Source organism: Lathamus discolor, chromosome 4 (assembly GCF_037157495.1).
Source record: "Lathamus discolor isolate bLatDis1 chromosome 4, bLatDis1.hap1, whole genome shotgun sequence".
NCBI lineage: Eukaryota > Metazoa > Chordata > Aves > Psittaciformes > Psittacidae > Lathamus > Lathamus discolor.
The window spans coordinates 46,243,345-46,262,009 of NC_088887.1; the positions used below are offsets into that span (position 1 = coordinate 46,243,345).

The 18,665-nt window shown below is 41.9% G+C and overlaps 1 protein-coding gene and 1 long non-coding RNA gene across 5 annotated transcripts in view; one reads left to right on the top strand and one right to left on the bottom strand.

Annotated features, from left to right (window-relative positions):
* Positions 1-3,330: 3,330 nt before the first annotated feature.
* On the bottom strand, positions 3,331-10,360 carry LOC136013466 (uncharacterized). The gene is made up of 2 exons (XR_010612260.1): positions 9,310-10,360; positions 3,331-4,435 (listed from the first exon to the last, which is right to left on the bottom strand). It is a non-coding gene; the product is annotated as an uncharacterized LOC136013466 (long non-coding RNA).
* The window catches only part of RPS6KA3 (ribosomal protein S6 kinase A3), a 77,436-nt gene continuing 68,878 nt past the window's right edge, over positions 10,108-18,665 (top strand). The window contains exon 1 of one of the 4 annotated variants that reach the window (XM_065677316.1): positions 10,108-10,347. In XM_065677316.1, the coding sequence (XP_065533388.1) occupies positions 10,132-10,347 (216 nt within the window). In that variant the 5' untranslated portion in view covers positions 10,108-10,131. Of the gene's footprint in view, positions 10,348-10,444; positions 10,706-18,665 lie in introns of those variants that run through there. The other 3 variants (XM_065677315.1, XM_065677317.1, XM_065677318.1) reach the window with 3 other exon arrangements.

The following is an 18,665-nucleotide window of genomic DNA, read 5'->3' on the forward strand; positions in this document are numbered from 1 at the left end:
GGGAAGCTTAACTTTTTCTCATGCCTACTAATACATTTTCTTTCCACCCACTCCCTCAAATTAAGTATTTTTTGCAATTGTCATTCCATGCTAAAAAGTATATATACATTTTTCAAAGGCTTGTAACTGAATAATTTTTTTTCTTATTTTCCCTTTCTTTAGGGAGCACCAACACATGAGGTTTATGGCAATTTTAGCCTTGTATTAAGTGGGAACAAGTCCTCCAAACACTTTAGAATTGCACCTAATTAAACCAGGGAAGAGTTTAAACCGTTTGTCAAAACATTCAAAAGTGACCTTATATGGAGTCTGCCAGATGCCCAACCTGTAAGTCCCAGAGGACAGTACAGAATGGGGCTCTACATCTGCAAAAATATCTCTCTTTCAAGCGCACTCCTAACTTTTAAAGTGGAGATGGAAGAGCTGCTTTTGCTTTTTGACAGTACAAAAGCTGTGCTTTGAAGAGTTTTCTAACTTGGACAAAATACTTTCTGGGACAGCAGCTGAGAGACACTATTAAGATGGATACAAGAAGACTCAAGGGGATTTGGGGAAGAGCAGGGATTTCTATGTGAAAACCCTGAAGCACAGAGTGACATAAAAAATGCATGAGGCTAAGAAGCACTAGGAAAGAAGATGCAGAAGAATACAGAACCATGAACAAGGTAAAGGATAAAATGAGAAAAGTGAAATAAGTCAGGACAGAGGTCTGCTGAGCCATGAAGCTGAACCTGAGTAAGAAGCAGAAAGAACTGAAGGCGAGGAAATGTCAAGAGAGATGAGAGCAGTTTGGTTTTGCTGCTGAGTGATGAGAGGAAAGGTGATGAAAACATTGCAGCAATGGGACTGCAACTCTTGGCAGTGGTGACAGACAGGAAATGCTGAATTGCAAATACACAGCTCCTGAAGGTACACGATTTAATGAGAAGCTGATGACTTGACAAGGAGGATTAGAGAGGTTTTTTGTACAGCAAGTGGGAAGATATGAACAGAAAGGGTTTAAGTATGAAAAGGGGAAGCAATGCAGAGATAGGTAAAAATTAAGATGACTAGGTAGGAAAGAGGAGATGTGGTAAGTGAGGAAATAGATGTACATGGGTTGGGTGAGCATCTCGTACTCACTCAATGTATTGCAGGGAGAGCAGGAGACATGCTTCTTCTGCCAAGTGCCAGAATTGAGCTGTGCAAGAAGGATGAATAATACCTTGAAAGAAACACAAGAATGAAGTTAAGAGAACCAGGTCTGTCTTCAGAAAATAAAATGAAGAAGAATAAATGTACAGAGGAATAAGAGGACTGAGAAAAGGCAGTCAGAGCTGACTGGAACGAAATTAGTGACAGATTTCCTGCTTGTCTCCAAGGAAAAATAAACCCAGTGTGGAATGTAATCCTTTAAACATGAGCATTGATATGTCACTAATGTTAAAGGGATTTCTGTGGACTGAAGTAGACAAATTTTGTCATATGGATGAGTACTGCTTTAAGGAGCTCATCAAGGATCTCTTTGTCCTGAGAAACTATTAAAACAAAACAAAAAAATCTGTAGCAATGAAATTAATAATTAAAGAATCCTTGCAACAGACTGATTCAGCACCCTCTGGAGATGGCCATCTTATTGCAATTTACACTCTTTTAACCAATGTCATTAGTAGTGGTTCTAGAAAGCACAAAGGAATGAGACACTGAAATACTGCAGGAACACTGTCAACACTGATCAAAGCCCTCATCATAGCCTTTGTTCAACTAGGGCAAGCAACCCATTTGTGCTCAGCAGAGGAACATTCATTCTGGGGTGGCAGGCAAAATAATGTCATTTCTTCCTGAAAACTGTGATTTTTAAAATAGCTTCTTTGAAGTCAGACAAAGTTTCAGTTTTGCTGAAAGTGAATCAGTAGAGGAGGAATATCAATCCTGAGAACTCTTTTAATCCTTTCTACTATCTGTGGTGATTCCATTTATTTGTAGGCCCACTCATGAACTGAAAATTTGCTTCTTACTGCAAACTTTTAGTTGAAGCTATTCGAAGTGTGATCTGGTTATAATGGATTTAATGAGACACTGAATGCTTGTTTGTTTCATTACTCTTGTATTGAGTTACTTTAAAAAACAAAATATTCGCAGATTTCCGCAATTGCTTAGAGTATCTCTATGGCTTATCACTGTTATCACATCAGCCTATCCAATTTCCAGTGATTCACAAAATCTTGACACAAAAATTCTTATATAGGATTAACTGGTTATTCATTTTCAAGACACAGAAATGCTCCTTATATGCTCTTTAGAATTTTTTCTCTTCCTTAGTCTTCTAAAAAACTTTAGAAAACTTTTCCCTCTTCCCTGTTTAAAGTGCTCTCTCTTATTCTCAGCCTCACGTTCCAATTTCCTCCTCCATCTTATGTTACCTTCCTCTTCACTGAAGAATGACCATAAAGCCAAAAATCTTCTAAAAGCTCCCCTCCTCCACCTACAGTATCTCACCTGATCTAGCCGTAGGTCAAGTCCTACTACTTCTTAGCTTAAGCATACCGTAGCCCAAAACATTTTACAGTTCAGACAGCACAGATTTTACAGTTCTGGACTTACCTGTCACATACACACCTTTTTGAAACACCAAAACTCCAAATAAAGGACCAGTTCTTAATACAGCCTTCAGCTGCTCTGCAACACTGGATAAATGTTATTGCCTCCTCATCTTGCTACTCCTTATGGCAGAGCCTTGAGGATGTAGGCTCCATTAAATAGGACAAAGTGGGTCAACACAGCAGGGGCAGAGCACAGTGTCCATGAGGGGGACAGGGCTGCTCTAGCTAACACATTTCTCTTCACTCCCTTCAGATAATGAGATAGGTTCCATCATGTTTATTCCTCCCTTCAGTAAGTACTGATTCTGAATGATGGAAATGAGCACTCACTGTGGAACTGTGTCATTGCATGGTCCTGGAATGATTGCTGGGGATCTGATATATTCATATTCAGAGTAGGCACAGAGTAGGTCCATGAGTGGTTTTTCACCTGTAAATCACTCAAGGGACAAAAGGAAGGGTACCAGTATACTTTGGAGTTTGCCAACCCCCAGCTCATAGTAAGTGGTGAAGAAATACTTCAGTGTAAGCCAACCATCAGCGAACTTCTTTTTTCACAGAAGTCATATATCAACAGTATATGCGAATGTGAATCCATCACATACCTGAATTACAAGGGGGCCAGGGCTCATTGCAGACATTTCCCAGCTGCACGGAACAGCAGGCATCACGCAGGCAGGTGGGGAAAATACTACATACATACGGCCTGTTGCACAACATGCACAATTACAATCCCTTGTGATTTACATTTGATGATGCAACAAGTTTTATTGATCACTGGAAAACACTTACAGGCATGGTCACAAACCTTCCCTCCCATCCCCCAAATGGCACTGCTTGGTTCTCTGCAGGGGAAAAGTCAAGGCACAAATGTGAGATGCTGGTGGAAGAGTGAGTGAACTGTCTTGACAGAACACACAGATCTTTCAAATCAGTAGAGGCAGCATACCACATTTTTAGGTCTGATCACTTCAGCAGCAAGTATTTCAGAAAAGATCAGCAGACTGCTGAGAATAAGGATCAGCTGCTATCAAGCAGAATAAAGGACAGTTGTTAGCTCAGTCAGGAGAATCCTGTTGAGTGTAATTAGGGGTCAGGAAGGAGAAAGTAAAGCTTTCTATATTTAAAGGGGATTCTTGGCTAAGAGTCACTGGATAACCTATAAAAGGAAATGAAGAGTAAGATTGTTAGAGTAGATGATTTGGTAGGTAGCTTTTAAAGAGATCAAGGAATGGGGAAGACATTAAAACTATTTAATTGGGAGAGCATAAAACCAGGAAATTGAGGTGGTAAGGTTAAATCCTCCAAAAGCTAGATAAGCTGTGCTTTGCATGTCAGAAGACTTTAAATCAGACCTAATTTGATAGCAATAAAAAGCAGTAATAAAAATTATGTGACCCTTAAAACTCCTAGATCTTGGGGAGGAGACAGGTAGGGTATATACAGTGCTGTGGCCTCTTCTAGGCCTGGTGTGTTTTTACAGCAGTGACTTGTGAAGCTGACAAGTTTGTTATTACTATAATATCTTATATAATATTATATTCTACCTCTATGACCTTTGTATTTTTTTTTTTCTTTTTGTGAGCAGCTTTCTTGTGTCATTTTTAACCCAGGAGAACCCCAGCCTTTGGCAACTGATCCTTACCCATACTCTAAAGTTTCCTTTTTGTTTCAAAATACCACAGTCTGAAATTCCGATCTGTCTATGAATGTTCCACTGTAATGGGGTGGCAACTTGTAGTCAGTATTTGATAGCAGGTTTCCATGTAAGATTTCAAAGCTCAGCAAAAGGTTTCTCATACTCTGCGGCGAACAGGATAATCTTTGTCATTCAGAAGATAAATCTGAGCTATCTGTAATATACAGAAACACTAAAATGAGAACATATTTTGGAGACAGGTAAGGTGTAATGAGACCATATTTTACTTAATTCCAGATTTCCACTCAGGATGTAGAAACCACAGGCACAGTATTTCCTGCTAGTACAGTGACCATGGAACCTAGCCCATTGTGCTTTACTCTTTCAGTGTAAACATACATACATTCAAAAAAGTTAAAGAGTTTTAAGCGATGAGTCAGACACCATATCTCTAATATACGTAGGATTTAAAGGTATTCTTATGGTCATTATCACATCTTCTACTACACTTGCAGGATCAGAACTTCAAAGAAGAGCCTGCCAGAGGAAAATGTAGGAAATGTTTGCATTCCTGAATGATTCCATCATCCAGGGGCCTGTAATGGTGAAAGCACTCTTCAGCAGATGTTGTTTAAAAGGTCAGGTTAAGTCTTAATACACAATAGACATTCATTTCAGTTCTTCTCATTTTAATTACTGATTATAACTCCAACCCTAATTCATATAGCCAATCCTTCTGGTGTCGCTGCTGTAACAACTCACACCAGCTGGAAACTTCTTGCAACACTTTGTCTCTCTCCCCTTGGTCTTTTGTCAGCTTTCCAAACATCAATGTAACATCTTTTCAATATCCCAATGAGGTTAAGGAGATATTCTTTATATTCACAACTAAAGCACAGAGCAACCAGTTCTAATTAGCACTAAGGCTTCCTTAGTCTGTTTTGGCAGGATGTATTTACACTTCTCCAATCAAAGCCTCTTCACACTTTTGAAAACATCATGAAGAAAGAAGTTCCCCTAGTTGAATCTCATCTATATTGAGTGACTTACTAAATTACACAGTTGTCCTTTGTGATCTGCTAGGAATTGAATCCAGGTGTCTTAAGAGACTCTCTGCATCTACTGGCTATACAAATATATGGTACTGATTTATTATTTTTTTTAACTCCTTGGAGGCTTTTCCCATGGAAATTTGGACAGTAACTTCTGTATATTTTCTCATACATTAAATTCAAATTATACCCCTCAGTACTATGGCTGTAATACTTTAAAGTGAATTTCACATTTTTGGAAAGCATTTAGTTTTTCATGTTCTATGAATTTTAATCCAGAAGAGACTACATTATAATTCACACCTAGGACAATACTGCAGCTTCGAGATGAGCATCAGATTGAGGGTTTTGCTGCTGTAAATACTTTGCTTTGTTTCCCTCCTCCCCCTTTTACTTGTATTTTAAAAATACAAGTTCAAGGTCCAAAGCATTATTCTGATAGTAACATTAGAAAACAAATCCCATTTTACACTTATTATTTTGGGGGTAGGACTATGGTGATTTACCATCTCTGCTATGAATTCTGCATTAATCGCAATGAGTAAGTAACTACTACTTCAAAGCTAGCAAAGCATTAGATACCACCAACCATAAGCAAGCTTCCCAAGTTTCTGCTACTCACACAACAAGATGCCTTTTTTGGGGAAAGACAGCTAAGTCCTACTAAGCTGATGTCCCCCTTTCAACAGGGTGACATTTTAGTGAGATTTGTTAGAAGCGAGATCAACAAATGGTGGGGTTTGTGAAACCCACCTAATTCATGTAACAGGTTAAGAGGATTTTATACAGCATTGTCATTTTGGTGTTATATGCTACCCTTTTCCTAATGAACAGGATCAGATTTTCCAGTGCAATGCATGCAAAACATTTGTCTGGTTGGAATACAATTGCAACCACTTATGCAAAGGTGAAATCAACCCACACAACCGAGTCTAGTGACAGACAGTTATTAGTGGTGACTACAGTTGAGTAGTGATGGCTGTGCCTAGAGGGAAAGAGGGTAAAAGGAAAGGTCTGCTGCCACAGCTGAAAGCATGATCTTGCTTTGGCCTAAGACAAAAGAAATGAAAAATACGAGCTGCTGTCTTGAGGCAAAATATCTTCAGCATTTTACCTCTCACTGGGATGGCAATCCAACTCTGAGCTTACCAGGATCTGAAAGTCAGAATCCCCCGCATCTCCCAGAGATTTACTGATAGGTTTCTCTTCCCCGTGGAGACAATTTCCAGACAATTTTCTTGTCCTGAAGTCTGTTCTTGCACTTCAGCTCCTATTAAAATCCTGATGCAGCTTTCTCCTTTATAAAATTTAAATGTGTGGTGTGATAATACTCAAACCCCTGAACAATGAAATGGCATACTTCTGCCTACCCTCTGTACTTCAGTGCCTGAGAAAAGGTCAGGTTTCTATTGTTTGCAAGCCTCTTATAAAGTCATCCATAAAATCTCTGCCCTTGTTTTTTCTGGATTCCTAGGACACATAAAGGTAAGAACAACGGTAACGGTAACGGTAGATGTAGTTTTTCTTGATTTCAGTAAGGCATTTGATACTGTCTCCCACAGCATCCTCATAGATAAGCTAAGGAAGTGTGGGCTTGACGATCAAGTAGTGAGGTGGATCGAGAACTGGTTGAAAGGAAGAAGGCAGAGAGTTGTGGTCAATGGCGCAGAATCTAGCTGGAGGTCTGTGACTAGTGGAGTTCCTCAGGGGTCGGTGCTGGGACCGGTGCTGTTTAATATTTTCATCAATGACCTGGATGAGGGAACTGAGTGCACCCTCAGCAAGTTTGCTGATGACACAAAACTGGGAGGAGTGGCTGACACACCAGAGGACTGTGCTGCCATTCAGCGAGACCTGGACAGGCTGGAGAGTTGGGCGGGGAGAAACTTGATGAAATTTAACAAGGGCAAGTGTAGAGTCTTGCATCTGGGGAAGAACAACCCCATGTACCAGTACAGGTTGGGGGTTGACCTGCTGGAAAGTAGTGAAGGGGAAAGGGACCTGGGGGTCCTGGTGGATAGGAGGATGACCATGAGCCAGCAATGTGCTCTTGTGGCCAAGAAGGCAAATGGCATCTTAGGGTGCATTAGAAAGGGAGTGGTTAGTAGGTCAAGAGAGGTTCTCCTCCCCCTCTACTCAGCCTTGGTGAGGCCGCATCTGGAATATTGCGTCCAGTTCTGGGCCCCTCTGTTCAAGAAGGACAGGGAATTGCTTGAAGGAGTCCAGCGCAGAGCCACAAAGATGATTAAGGGAGTGGAACATCTCCCTTATGAGGAGAGGCTGAGGGAGCTGGGTCTCTTTAGCTTGGAGAAGAGGAGACTGAGGGGTGACCTCATCAATGTTTACAAATATGTAAAGGGTAGGTGTCAGGATGATGGAGCTAGGCTTTTTTCAGTGATATCCAGTGATAGGACAAGGGGCAATGGGTGTAAACTGGAACATAGGAAGTTCCATGTTAACATCAGGAAGAACTTCTTTACTGTAAGAGTGACAGAGCACTGGAACAGGTTGCCCAGGGGGGTTGTGGAGTCTCCTACACTGGAGATATTCAAGGCCCGCCTGGACAAGTTCCTGTGTGATGTACTGTAGGTTACCCTGCTCTTGCAGGGGGGTTGGACTAGATGATCTTTTTAGGTCCCTTCCAACCCTTGGGATTCTGTGGATTCTGTGGATTCTGTGGAACAAAAGATGACCAACATACAAAATTTAGAGATGCTAACTGAAATGTGATGCCCACTCTCCTTCTAAAAAGTTTTTAATTCAAACAAGTAATTTGGAACAGGTATCTATGGCAGGAAAGGATTAGACAACTATGAAAGGAAAAGAGATCACTGAAATTTTTACTTAAAGGAAGGAAGTCTTACATAAAGAGGGACTGTTTGAACTGTGCTAAATGCAAGCTTAGGTTTATGTTTTTCTGCCTGTTGCCACCTTTCAGCTGCTCAGGCTCTTCTCCCTAATGGCATGTCTCAGGTGTATGTACCTGTGTGGTTGAGGCAGGTACAACTGCACGAGCTTTGATACTGTGAATTATGCCCATGAAGGAATAGAAACTGATGTTTCCAGAGGGATGGAAAGAAACACTTTTTTTCATGATGGAATTTTACATGAACTCAAGGGTTTTTTTAAAAAAGTCCTGATCTGCATGTCAAACACATTATGTACAACTGCTGTGAACATGAGTTTTCTGTTCAACATTCTAGCAGTCAAGTTTGAGATGGAAGTGACCTGGTGCTGACCAGACTACAAAAAAATTATTCCTCACTATTAGTATTATGCTATTAAGCATAAAGATGGCCAAGCACTACTGAAATACCTATTTTCTGTTCTGAATTTCATACCAGTGACTGGCCAGAGTTTTGCAAAGTGCCTCCATTTTTGAAGGAAGCAGTTCTGACCTCTCTTCAACCTTTGATGGGGTTGGTTGAGAAGGAGTGGAGGAGGGATTTGAGGACAACAGAAGGTGAAAAGGATAGGGTTAGTTTTGACGTATATCTGTTCCTCAGTCTAACTCACCACGTGGCAGCTCAAGCAACTTCACCACTTCAAAAGAGAGACTGATGCAAGGGCCAGAGTGAACTGCAGCTAGCAAAGGGAGGGCACAGCTGCTTCTCCCGGCTGGCAGTGGAGATGACAAGTCATCATTCAATCATGACATTTTACTCCAGATACGGAAACCTCTGTACTACCAGCTGAAGTCTGATTCATTCTGAGCAACTCCCTATGCACTCTTTTGCACCTCTTCATAGATAGGTATTTATGTTTACATGACTAGGAAGTAAGATGAAAAAAGTTACCAAACAGAAACAGGAGTAGGCTGTGTGCAAACACACACACATTTTTAATTACTAGCACTCTTGCCATTCCTCCCACCCCCCAAAAAACTCCAAATATTTAAAGAATGTTAACTTTTACCAAGGATGGAACAATGCTTCGGGAGAGTGAAAATGAAGTGGCCTTCTCAAACTGCTCTGAAAAATTTGGCTTCAACAGCAAGACGCCCAGGACATCTGTCCAGCAAGACACCAGGACCTACCTTCAGTTGCTGGTATAGTGTTTCAAGGATTCTTCTGCATCAGCCAAGCCCTCTGACACTGCAAAACGATGGGTGTTTATTACAGTGCTTAATATTTTAAGAGAGCCATGTAACAACACACAGGGTCACAGATCTCAGTATATGTAAGCCAGCTGTTTGTGTACTAGCTAACAGCTGATGATAAAAAGTAAAATAAGAGCTGTTTTCAGAACCTGTGGGTTGGGTTGGTTTTCTGTTGTCTGCCTTCTTTTTTTTTTCTGACAGCTTTATCTTCATGTCTCTTGGCCTGCAGACGTATGACTTTCTCACTTCGAGGCAACTCTTACTCATGCAGCCCAACCACTATTTAAATGGCATTGCTATAAAAACAAATTCCTGCATTTTAATTCCTTTCCTTCTTTACCTAATGATATTCAACACAACGCTATGTCTGCCTCCCCATCTACACTCCCTCCCAACTTACCCATCTGTTCTTCTGTTTATACAAGCAAACTCTTCAGTCTCTCCCATTTCCCTCTACTCCCCGGGCCCTGGCCGTGCTTCCCAAGGCGTCTTCAACAGCCTTTCCTCGGGGGCTGCCCTGACTGAGCCCCGCAGCAGCGGCTCCGACAGTGAAACGGGCGCCTCGGATGAAGAACCGCGCCTCAGCCCAGCCAGCTAGCCGGCCCGCCGCCACCCTGCGCAGCGTCGGCCAAAACCGACCGAGGCTAGAGAACAACTAAATATGGACAGGCTTTGCTTCAGGAGCCCGCACCAGCCCGGCCGGCCGCGGTCACCGAGCGCTCCCCCCGCCATCCGGCCACGGGGTGGGGCTGCCTAGCCATGGCCGCGCCCGCGACTGACTTGGTCCTGCCTGGGCCTTCAGGCAGCGCCACGCTCCAGCCTCTCGCCCGTAGCTCCGCTCCTCCGGGCACCCTCTGCTGCGGCATCCCCGGCGCGACGGCGCAGCGCGACCCGGCCACTGAGGGAGCCGAGGCCCGGGGCGGCGGCGGCAGACCCGCCTGGCGGTGGCGCGCGCAGGCGCCGTCGTCCGGGCAGGTACGAGCCCGGAGCCATGTTGTGAGCGGAAGCCGGACCCGAGCGGCGGGTCGGGGGGAGGGTGGAAGTGCGGCTCCGCCTGGCAGAGGGGAGGTAGGCGGGGGGAGGGACAGGCGGACGGACGGCGGCAGCGGGCAGCTAGTCGCCGCAGGAGCTACCGCTAGTCAGCCGGGGCGTCCCGCGCCCTGCGGAGGGCTTGCTGTTTGCCTTGCTGCCTCCGCCTCGTCCGCCGCCGCCGGGGTGCGGGAAAGCGGAGCGCGGAGGCTGCGGGAGCCGTGTAGGGAAGATGCCCCTGGCGCAGCTGGCAGACCCTTGGCAGAAGATGGCTGTGGAGAGTACGGCCGAGAGCAGCACCGAGGTACGGGGCGGTGGTGAGTTGTAGGGAAAGTTGTGAGGAGGGAACGGGACTCGGGCCCCCGCCGCCGCCGCCGCTCAGGGGACGGGCAGAGTTTCCCCTCACGGGTGCTGGGGACAAGCGGAGTCTCCCGAGCGGGAGGGGGCCGGTGGGACGGCATCCCGGCGGGGGATCGGAGCGCTGCGGGGCCGCTCGGGTGGGCAGCGGGGGAGCGCTGGTGCTGCCGCCCGCCGGCCCCTGCGCGCCGCTTCCTCTTCGGGCACTGACTCACGGCCGAGACCGGCCGGGGCTCCCCCTCGCCAGTGCTCGGGGCGTGTTTCATGGGAACGGGCTGCTCCCGGCGCGCTCCCTCCCCTTCCGCCCCTTTCCCCGGGAGGGAGTAACCTGCTTCTGCGGCGGCGGCGGGCGACTGGGGCGCTTTTGTTCCAGCGCGGTGTCTGGTTACTGTCACGGAGAGTTTCCTTTCCCCGGGCGGCCCCACCGCCTCCGCAAGCGCGGCCCGAGGTGGTGGGGGGGCAAGACGGTAGGGGCCTGTCCTCACCTTGCCCGGTGCCCTCGCCTTGCCGCCGCTTCTTCTGAGGCGGCCGAGGGCCGTCCCCGCCCGTGTGCCGCTGCCCCCTTATCTGAGCAGGATGGTGTTGTCGCTGCAGTTTCGCAAGCGTTTGGGAAACCGCAGGGACGTTTCGCATGGGTGAAGCTTTGTGCTTGGCGGCGTTTATGGGAACATCCCCGAGATGCAGCGCAATGTGGTTTCCTGCTGTTGGTAGCAGGGAGTTGGTGATGTGCTCCTGCCCTTGTTAGGCAGGACGCGTGTCAGCTTTCCTAGGCTGAGGTAATGAGAGCGGTTGGAAATTAGATTCACGTGCATCCGAGACCATGGATGCCTTCATTTTCACTTTTTTTCGTACAGCGTACTACTGTGTTGGTTTGGATCTATGTAAACACTGCACCTACACAGTTGTGCTTGCTCCGTAATTCACTAGTAGCCCACAATGCAAGTGCTAGTTTGCGATCAGACTCCTATCTGAAAAGAAATAGCGTCCTCTGACAGTGCAGCTTATACCTGAATCTGCTCCAACTGATATGCAGCCAAGCTGTTACAAGTGATGCTGATCTTGAACAGTTTGGACTCAGGCCAGCTCATGACAATTAGTCGCAAGGTTAGGACTTAGAGAGAGGAGCAAAGAGAGGGACCAGTGCAAAGTTACTGCGGTATCAGAAGTATTTGTGCTGCTGATGTTTGTCTTGTCTTACTTGTTCTTAAAGTGACTGCATCTTCTTGGGGTCAGAAGAATCTGCAGTTCTGATCTGACAGGCAGATCAGCCTTTTAAAATCTTGCTAGTTACTGTAGTTTTAAATTCTTGCCAGTTGTTCACTGACTTCTGAAGTGGTGATCTTAAATGTTTTATTTTCTTTTAATGGGGAGTAACTACAGTAGTAGTGTGATGGCTTGAGGGCGAGGTAGAAGATGGTAGGGGAGGTGTTTCTGCAAGACTGCTTAGACTAATGATTCAGAGAAAAGATCTTAACTGTTACTTTAGTCTTCCATGCTCACTGTATGTAGTCTGTGTAACTTCAATAGTGGCATATATACTCTGAAAAGGTAGCAAAATAAGTTACATTATTTGAAAAGTATGTATATGCATGATTAACTCTACTTTGTTACTTATTTTAGCATATTTCAGTGCTCTAGGACCACTAGCAAAACATGAACCGACAGCTGACAGGTTTGCACTCTAAGGCCCTAGTCTAGAATCAACACTCTTCTCTTAAAAAGACCAAACTGCACCTGTAAACAATCCTCATATAACCTTCAAGGAGAAAGGTTTAGAAAGGTTGCCTACCTGAAATGAGTCTTTAAGAAAAGATATGTTAGTGAAAATAGCTAAGTTTAAGTCAAATACCTAAACAAATGATCTAAATACATAACTTGCATTTTCAATTTGCATGAGTTGTGTTTTTCTGTATCATAGCAATATCCTCATTACAGACCCTATCCTGCAAGAGTATCCTTGGGCAAAAATATGTTTTACATCCACCTGGAAACTCTTTGTGATTTCAGTCATAGTTTGGTAGTAATAATGCCTTTAGCTGTAATACTGAGTGAGTTAAAGAGTTTCTGCTAACCTCTGAGATTTGCTGACGCAGTTCTTGTAATTCCATGTGGATAACAGCGTTACAAATTATTGAGCTTTAAAAATTGGCTCAGGCACTTTCCTGGTTTCAACCTTGCAGAGTTTTTAACCAGAATATGTTTTTTTTGTTTCCCGCTGCAGTCTTGTATTTGATTTTACAGTGGTACCACTGAGGAGGTGATTTGCTGTGTTATGTGAGCAAATTTAGTAGGAGGACTAATATACCTTTAAAAAAGAATGACTTTGGAAGACAGTATAGTTAACCATAACCAACTGCTGTAACTTAGGTGTACAGGAAAGCTGATCTGTAGAACATGATCCTTAATAAATAATGTAAAGAATTCTTTTAGATTAAATACGGATTTATAGTCTTGAGAGATCAATTGCAGGACTTCTGTTTCTACAGGTACAAATAGGTGAGTGATCAATGTTGTATCTCCTACAGCTTTTTTCAATTTATGAAGTTGTTACACTTTTTTAAAAATAATTTGTCTATATAGTATAATGCATAGTTTTGTTTTTAAAGTTTTATGGTTTAGATCACACCACCCTTAAAAGCCTGTGAAATGATGCTGTCCTTTATTGACTAAGGGTCTACTCCACATTTCTAACAAGCATAGATGTGTTTTTCATGGTGAGAATGTGCCTATTATTTCCAGTCATCTGCTTTCAAGCAGATTAAGTATTGATGATTTGAGTTTGTATTGTGATGCCTGAATAATTAGCTTCATCCTTTGGTTTGTACTCCAAGCTATGTGTAATAATGTCAAGTGGAGAAAAATGAATACAGTTACGGCAGTTGAATTGTGGACACTAGTACACTGAAAGAACTGGCTGTCATAAGAAGATGCTATTTACTAAGGCTTTCTGGGAAACATTTGTGCCATCTATCTTTAGGAGTTTCAGTTTAGGTGGTCTAAATTGGCAGTTGAGAAAGTTCAGGCTTTTTCCGCTGCTCTTGACAGTAGATTTATGATCACGTATTTAGGTGTCTAAATAGATGGTGTGAATCCCCTTTTGCAGAATTCCGTGTTTTATCTTTTATATCCAGAAATAATTAAACCCTGCACAGGTCAAGGGGTGCTAATATTTAACAGTGGCACTGATGCTTTAAAGAATCAAAGAATCTGGTATAATGTCATTTTACTATGTGATTCCATTCTGATATCAATGTGACGTTCTCTGTGTCAATGGATACTTCTGGCACGGAATCTGAAATTTATGAGATGTCTTGCCATGAGTCTGTGGTTGTGATTGTCTCTTTAGGTGTCTGTGTAATCAGCATTGTACTTATGTTCCACAGGACCAAAGGCTGTATTTATAGTAATTTCTAGTATAAGCAACACAGGCAATTCAAAGCCAAGGTGGAAATGCCTAAATGGGTAGGTCTGTGTAGATTTTGAAGGCTAGCCTTTGTCTCTCCGTTATAGGCAGAATTATCTGCAGGACTTGGCTGTTGCATCTCATACATACATGCTCTCAGTACAATGTATTCTGAAGTTTGGGTTTTTCACAGGTTTGTGGAGAGGCGTTTTCTTACAGTGGGTTAAAAGTGGCAATTGGCAATTTAATTCTCATCTAAATAAATAATATACCCTGTATTCCACAAACTGTACTGTGATAGGGAGACAGATAACAGATGTTATATATATGTAAATACTGTCTTGAGAAACACATCATCAGCATGAAGGGTGTTTAGGTGTGGGGGTTTTTTCATTCAGATTTTTCAGATCCTTGATGGTACAATTTTACCTGCTCAGTTTTTTAAGTTAGCAGAATTCTACTATTCGACATAGTGCTGATGTCCTCCTGCCACCTCAGTGGATTAAGAGGAGGCAGGTGCTTTACCCTGCTGTATTCAGTACCTTCATGCAGTACTGTGTGCTCCATGGCTCTTGGTTTCCTCCTGGAAGATGCTGAGTTTGACTTCTTAAATCATTCTTTTAGTTTTCTTATGACATCCACAATTCTTAGCTTGTTATACTACTGTTCTTTATAGAGAAGGTAATATTTCTCACCACAGCCGGGACATTTAACACAAAGTAGATGTAAGCACATCTGTTGTTTTTTAATCGATTGTGATCTACCACACTAGCTAGTTGTTTTTCATCTGAAATGCTTGACTTAGATTCGTGATGATACATAGACTAATCATTTTTTTACAATAATTATTTCTACACATCAAAAATAATAGCTTTTTAAATTGATTGATCTTAACAGTTGGCAGACCTATCTACTTTAAGAACTCATTCAAGATACTGGTTTTGGGTTGTGGGGCTTTGTTTGGTTTTTGGGGGTTGTGTTTTGGTTTGTTTCCAAATATAATTTATAGCCATATTCCAATGATTAAACTTTTAAGCAGTTTTTCAGGCAAGACTAAAAACTTGTAATTGCCTTTTCAATCTTAGTGACATTTAAAAGGGGAATCATTTAATGATTCCTGGATAAGTTAGAATGTCTTCAGGGAATTTTTAAGTTGAGACAAACTAAAGTGTTTGATTACTGCCAGTATTGTGCCATATGCTTGCGTACATGATACTTTACTGCTTATTCTCTCCTTATCTGAAATATGATTAAATGTGTTATCCATTGAAAACCAGGGGGGTGGGAAGGAGTGGGGCGGAACAGGGAGGACTGAAGGGGCGGAATCTTGTGTAACAGATGGGAAAATGAAGCTCAGCAGTATAGTCACCCCATCTAGCCTCATTCACGGAGTGTGTTCTTGCTAGGAGATGAGCTCCAATTTCCAGGGACCTAGGACAGTGGCTTAACCACAAAGTTACTGCTAGCTCATTCTTATCAGTAACAGTTACCATATGTTCACTTTGATGCAAGGAGCCCCTGTGGTATACTTAAAGCTCTGTTTAACTCTTTTGTTGTTGTTGTTGTTTCTTTGAATGAAGCAATTCAATTGTGTAAGAAGTAGCACGTGTCTTTGAAGTACATTATTATGGTCTAGGTCTGTTTTCTGACACAGTTTCTAAGGTTCCATTTAATTAAATTAACTAAATTTCCATTTATCATTCAATTCCAAGCATTAATTTATTGGGACACGCTTAAGTATATACAGAAGATGTGAATAAATGGTATTTTACTGTGATTTTAAAATCACAGCAAAATATAGCATTGAGAAATAAAATCTTCATCTTGCAGGCTTAAAAGGTGGATGTTTCAGGGTGTAATCAAACCATGATAAAGATTATTTTTGTTATTCCTTACATAGCATTGACTAATTTTGGCAATCATGTTAGAACTCAGACTTGCATGTTAAACAATTATTTTCACTTAATGGGGAGTCTTTCTCCTTGGGTCTTCTAGAGGTTGACAGTTGTTGTATAGTCACCTTGGGAAACTTGAATTTTAGGAAATAGTAAAGTTGCTCCATAGCTTAGTCTCCTTAGTTGAATTTACTAAAATAGCTAAATGACAAAACGAGCATAAACGAGTAATGATTTAGTTGACTTCAGTATCAAATTCCAAGCTCTGTCATTTATCATTCAAAGAGATTCTGAGAAATCAGCTCATGTCTGTAAACCTCTCTGCATTGTAAGAAGCTGCAGGCACACAGCCTAGCTGTGCCCCTTGATTGCCCCTGACTCAGGGGGAAAGGAGCTGATACGTATCCCTTGTCTGTGGAAGAGCCTAAGAAGGTGGAGGGCATTCTGGTGGGCCTGGGACAAATTGTACTGTGCAAATACAGCCTTGGTAGTAAGACTGGTATACAGTCAGGTGCTGGAGTCACTCTTAGGATAGATAATGTGTGCAAACAGAGAAGGAATTCCTTTTTGTGCGTGCAGCAGTGGTTGGATTTATTGAAGTGATTTCTGCATGTATATTTGTTTTTCCTCTTTGGAGCAGATGAAAAGAGAATGTATAGTGCATATTTGTTTGAGATTTTATTTGTTTGCTTAGTTGGTTACCACTCATACAAGTAGGGAACTTTTTTTTTCTTTTTTTTTTTTTTTGGCCTGGACTAAGATTTTATGATGCTATATGTCCGGCATCTTAGATAGTGCCATGGTACTTGTCTGACTTCAAGCTCGACTAATTCAGAGAATTAAACTCACTGGGAGCTGTGAACTTTTCTTCTATAGAAGCAATACTAGCAGTAATTTTATTTCTTAAAAATACTCATATCTGTAGTTTTTTGATTTTTCAGAAAATTCAAGTTTTTAATACTTGTGTGTACTGTTTTTAACATAGTATGCAAAATGTATGAATGCAACCAGAACAGCTAAGGAAATCTTAAGATGATAGCTCACTTCTGCTACTTACATATACTAAGTTTTAATTGGGTCAGGATTTAGTTAAGTGCTTTGAATTGTTGTGGTTTCACAGCTCAGGAGTTAGGGCACAAGTTATTAACTCAAATCATATTAAATCCTTATATTTTAGTTAAGCATTGGAATAGATTGTGAAAACTCCATTACTGAAGATTTAAGAAGGGGATAGACATGAATGTCTTATGAGCGATATTGCAGGAATGCCTTGGTGCACTGAGATAGATTGGATGACCCCTCAAGGTCTTCTCAGTCTATTTTCAACTGTTTTTCTGTGGACCTACAGATTTTTTCTCAGGGTAGCTCGCTGCAGCTTAGAATAGCAAGCTTGAGCATGTACAGTTTGAAAGGCTTTTATTCAATGTAGTTCCATGCAGCACCTTGTGTTGCTAACAGCAGATTTGTTATTAATGTTTTGGTACGAATACTGTATTCTTTGCTGATATGAAGTAAGTCAGAAGCATTGTTACAGCTTTACTCAGTTCAAAGATCACATGGTTCTGGAGCTTTGTCAGTTGAGAGTCCCTTGAAAATAACAGTGTTAAGTGCTCAAATGTATATATGGCCAGAGTTTTAGTGACTAAGTAATAATACTGGGAGTTCATGTGTGTTTTGAAACAATTTTTTAGCAGAGAGGCTAAAGATCCCAAAATAGTCTAGCAATAGTCTAAACACAAAGCAGAGATGTTTTGGGAGTGCAAGAAGACATTAGATGGTGTCTAACATTGAAGAAGCTTTGGGGACAAACTTACGTCCTTTAGAAAAAAAATTCATTAAACTGTAAGAAAGAATGTGACATTCAGCAAGGTCAAGTCCAGGTTAGCAGAACTTTGATTTGCAAACAGAACGTGAGAGTGGGGATGCTAAACTAAATCTAAAAACTTCAGTTGTATACTATTTGTAATATTATTGATGAAACTAACAGGAGAAATAGGAGGAAAATAGTACTACAGGAAACATGATTTGTCAATTTAAGACTTCAGTTAATATGGTCTAGATATCTGTAATAAACCTGTGTGATGGGAATGATGGGTACCTGGCATTACTATTGAAATAAGATATTCTGCACCAAATTGGTAAGTTCAAATTACTCTTAAGGATGATTGTATTTTTCATACAATATTACCCAGGTGAGTCCAGTGTTAATCAAAAGGATGGGTGGAAATAGCATTTGTTTTGTTGTGCAGGTGACCAAGATAGTACAGTTTTACCAGGCTGCTGAGATGAATTGGATTTCTTGCAGTAAATGTTGGAACCATAATTATAAAAAAAAAATAAAATATTTATAAGTGACATGAAGACTCTCAATCAATATACAGTATAGAGTACAGGATATTCTCTGCTTCACAAAAAGTGGTCAATTGATTGTGAGTGGGATGTGGGCTACATTTCTGAGGTACTTCTTTCTTACAAAGGATTTACTGTGGTTATATTTTCTTAATACCGATACCTTAACATAAAGCACTACTTGCTACCTTTTGGTCCCTTTCAGTGCAGTAATTAATGACCATGCATTACTGATTAAAAAGTGAAATAATCTGAAATTA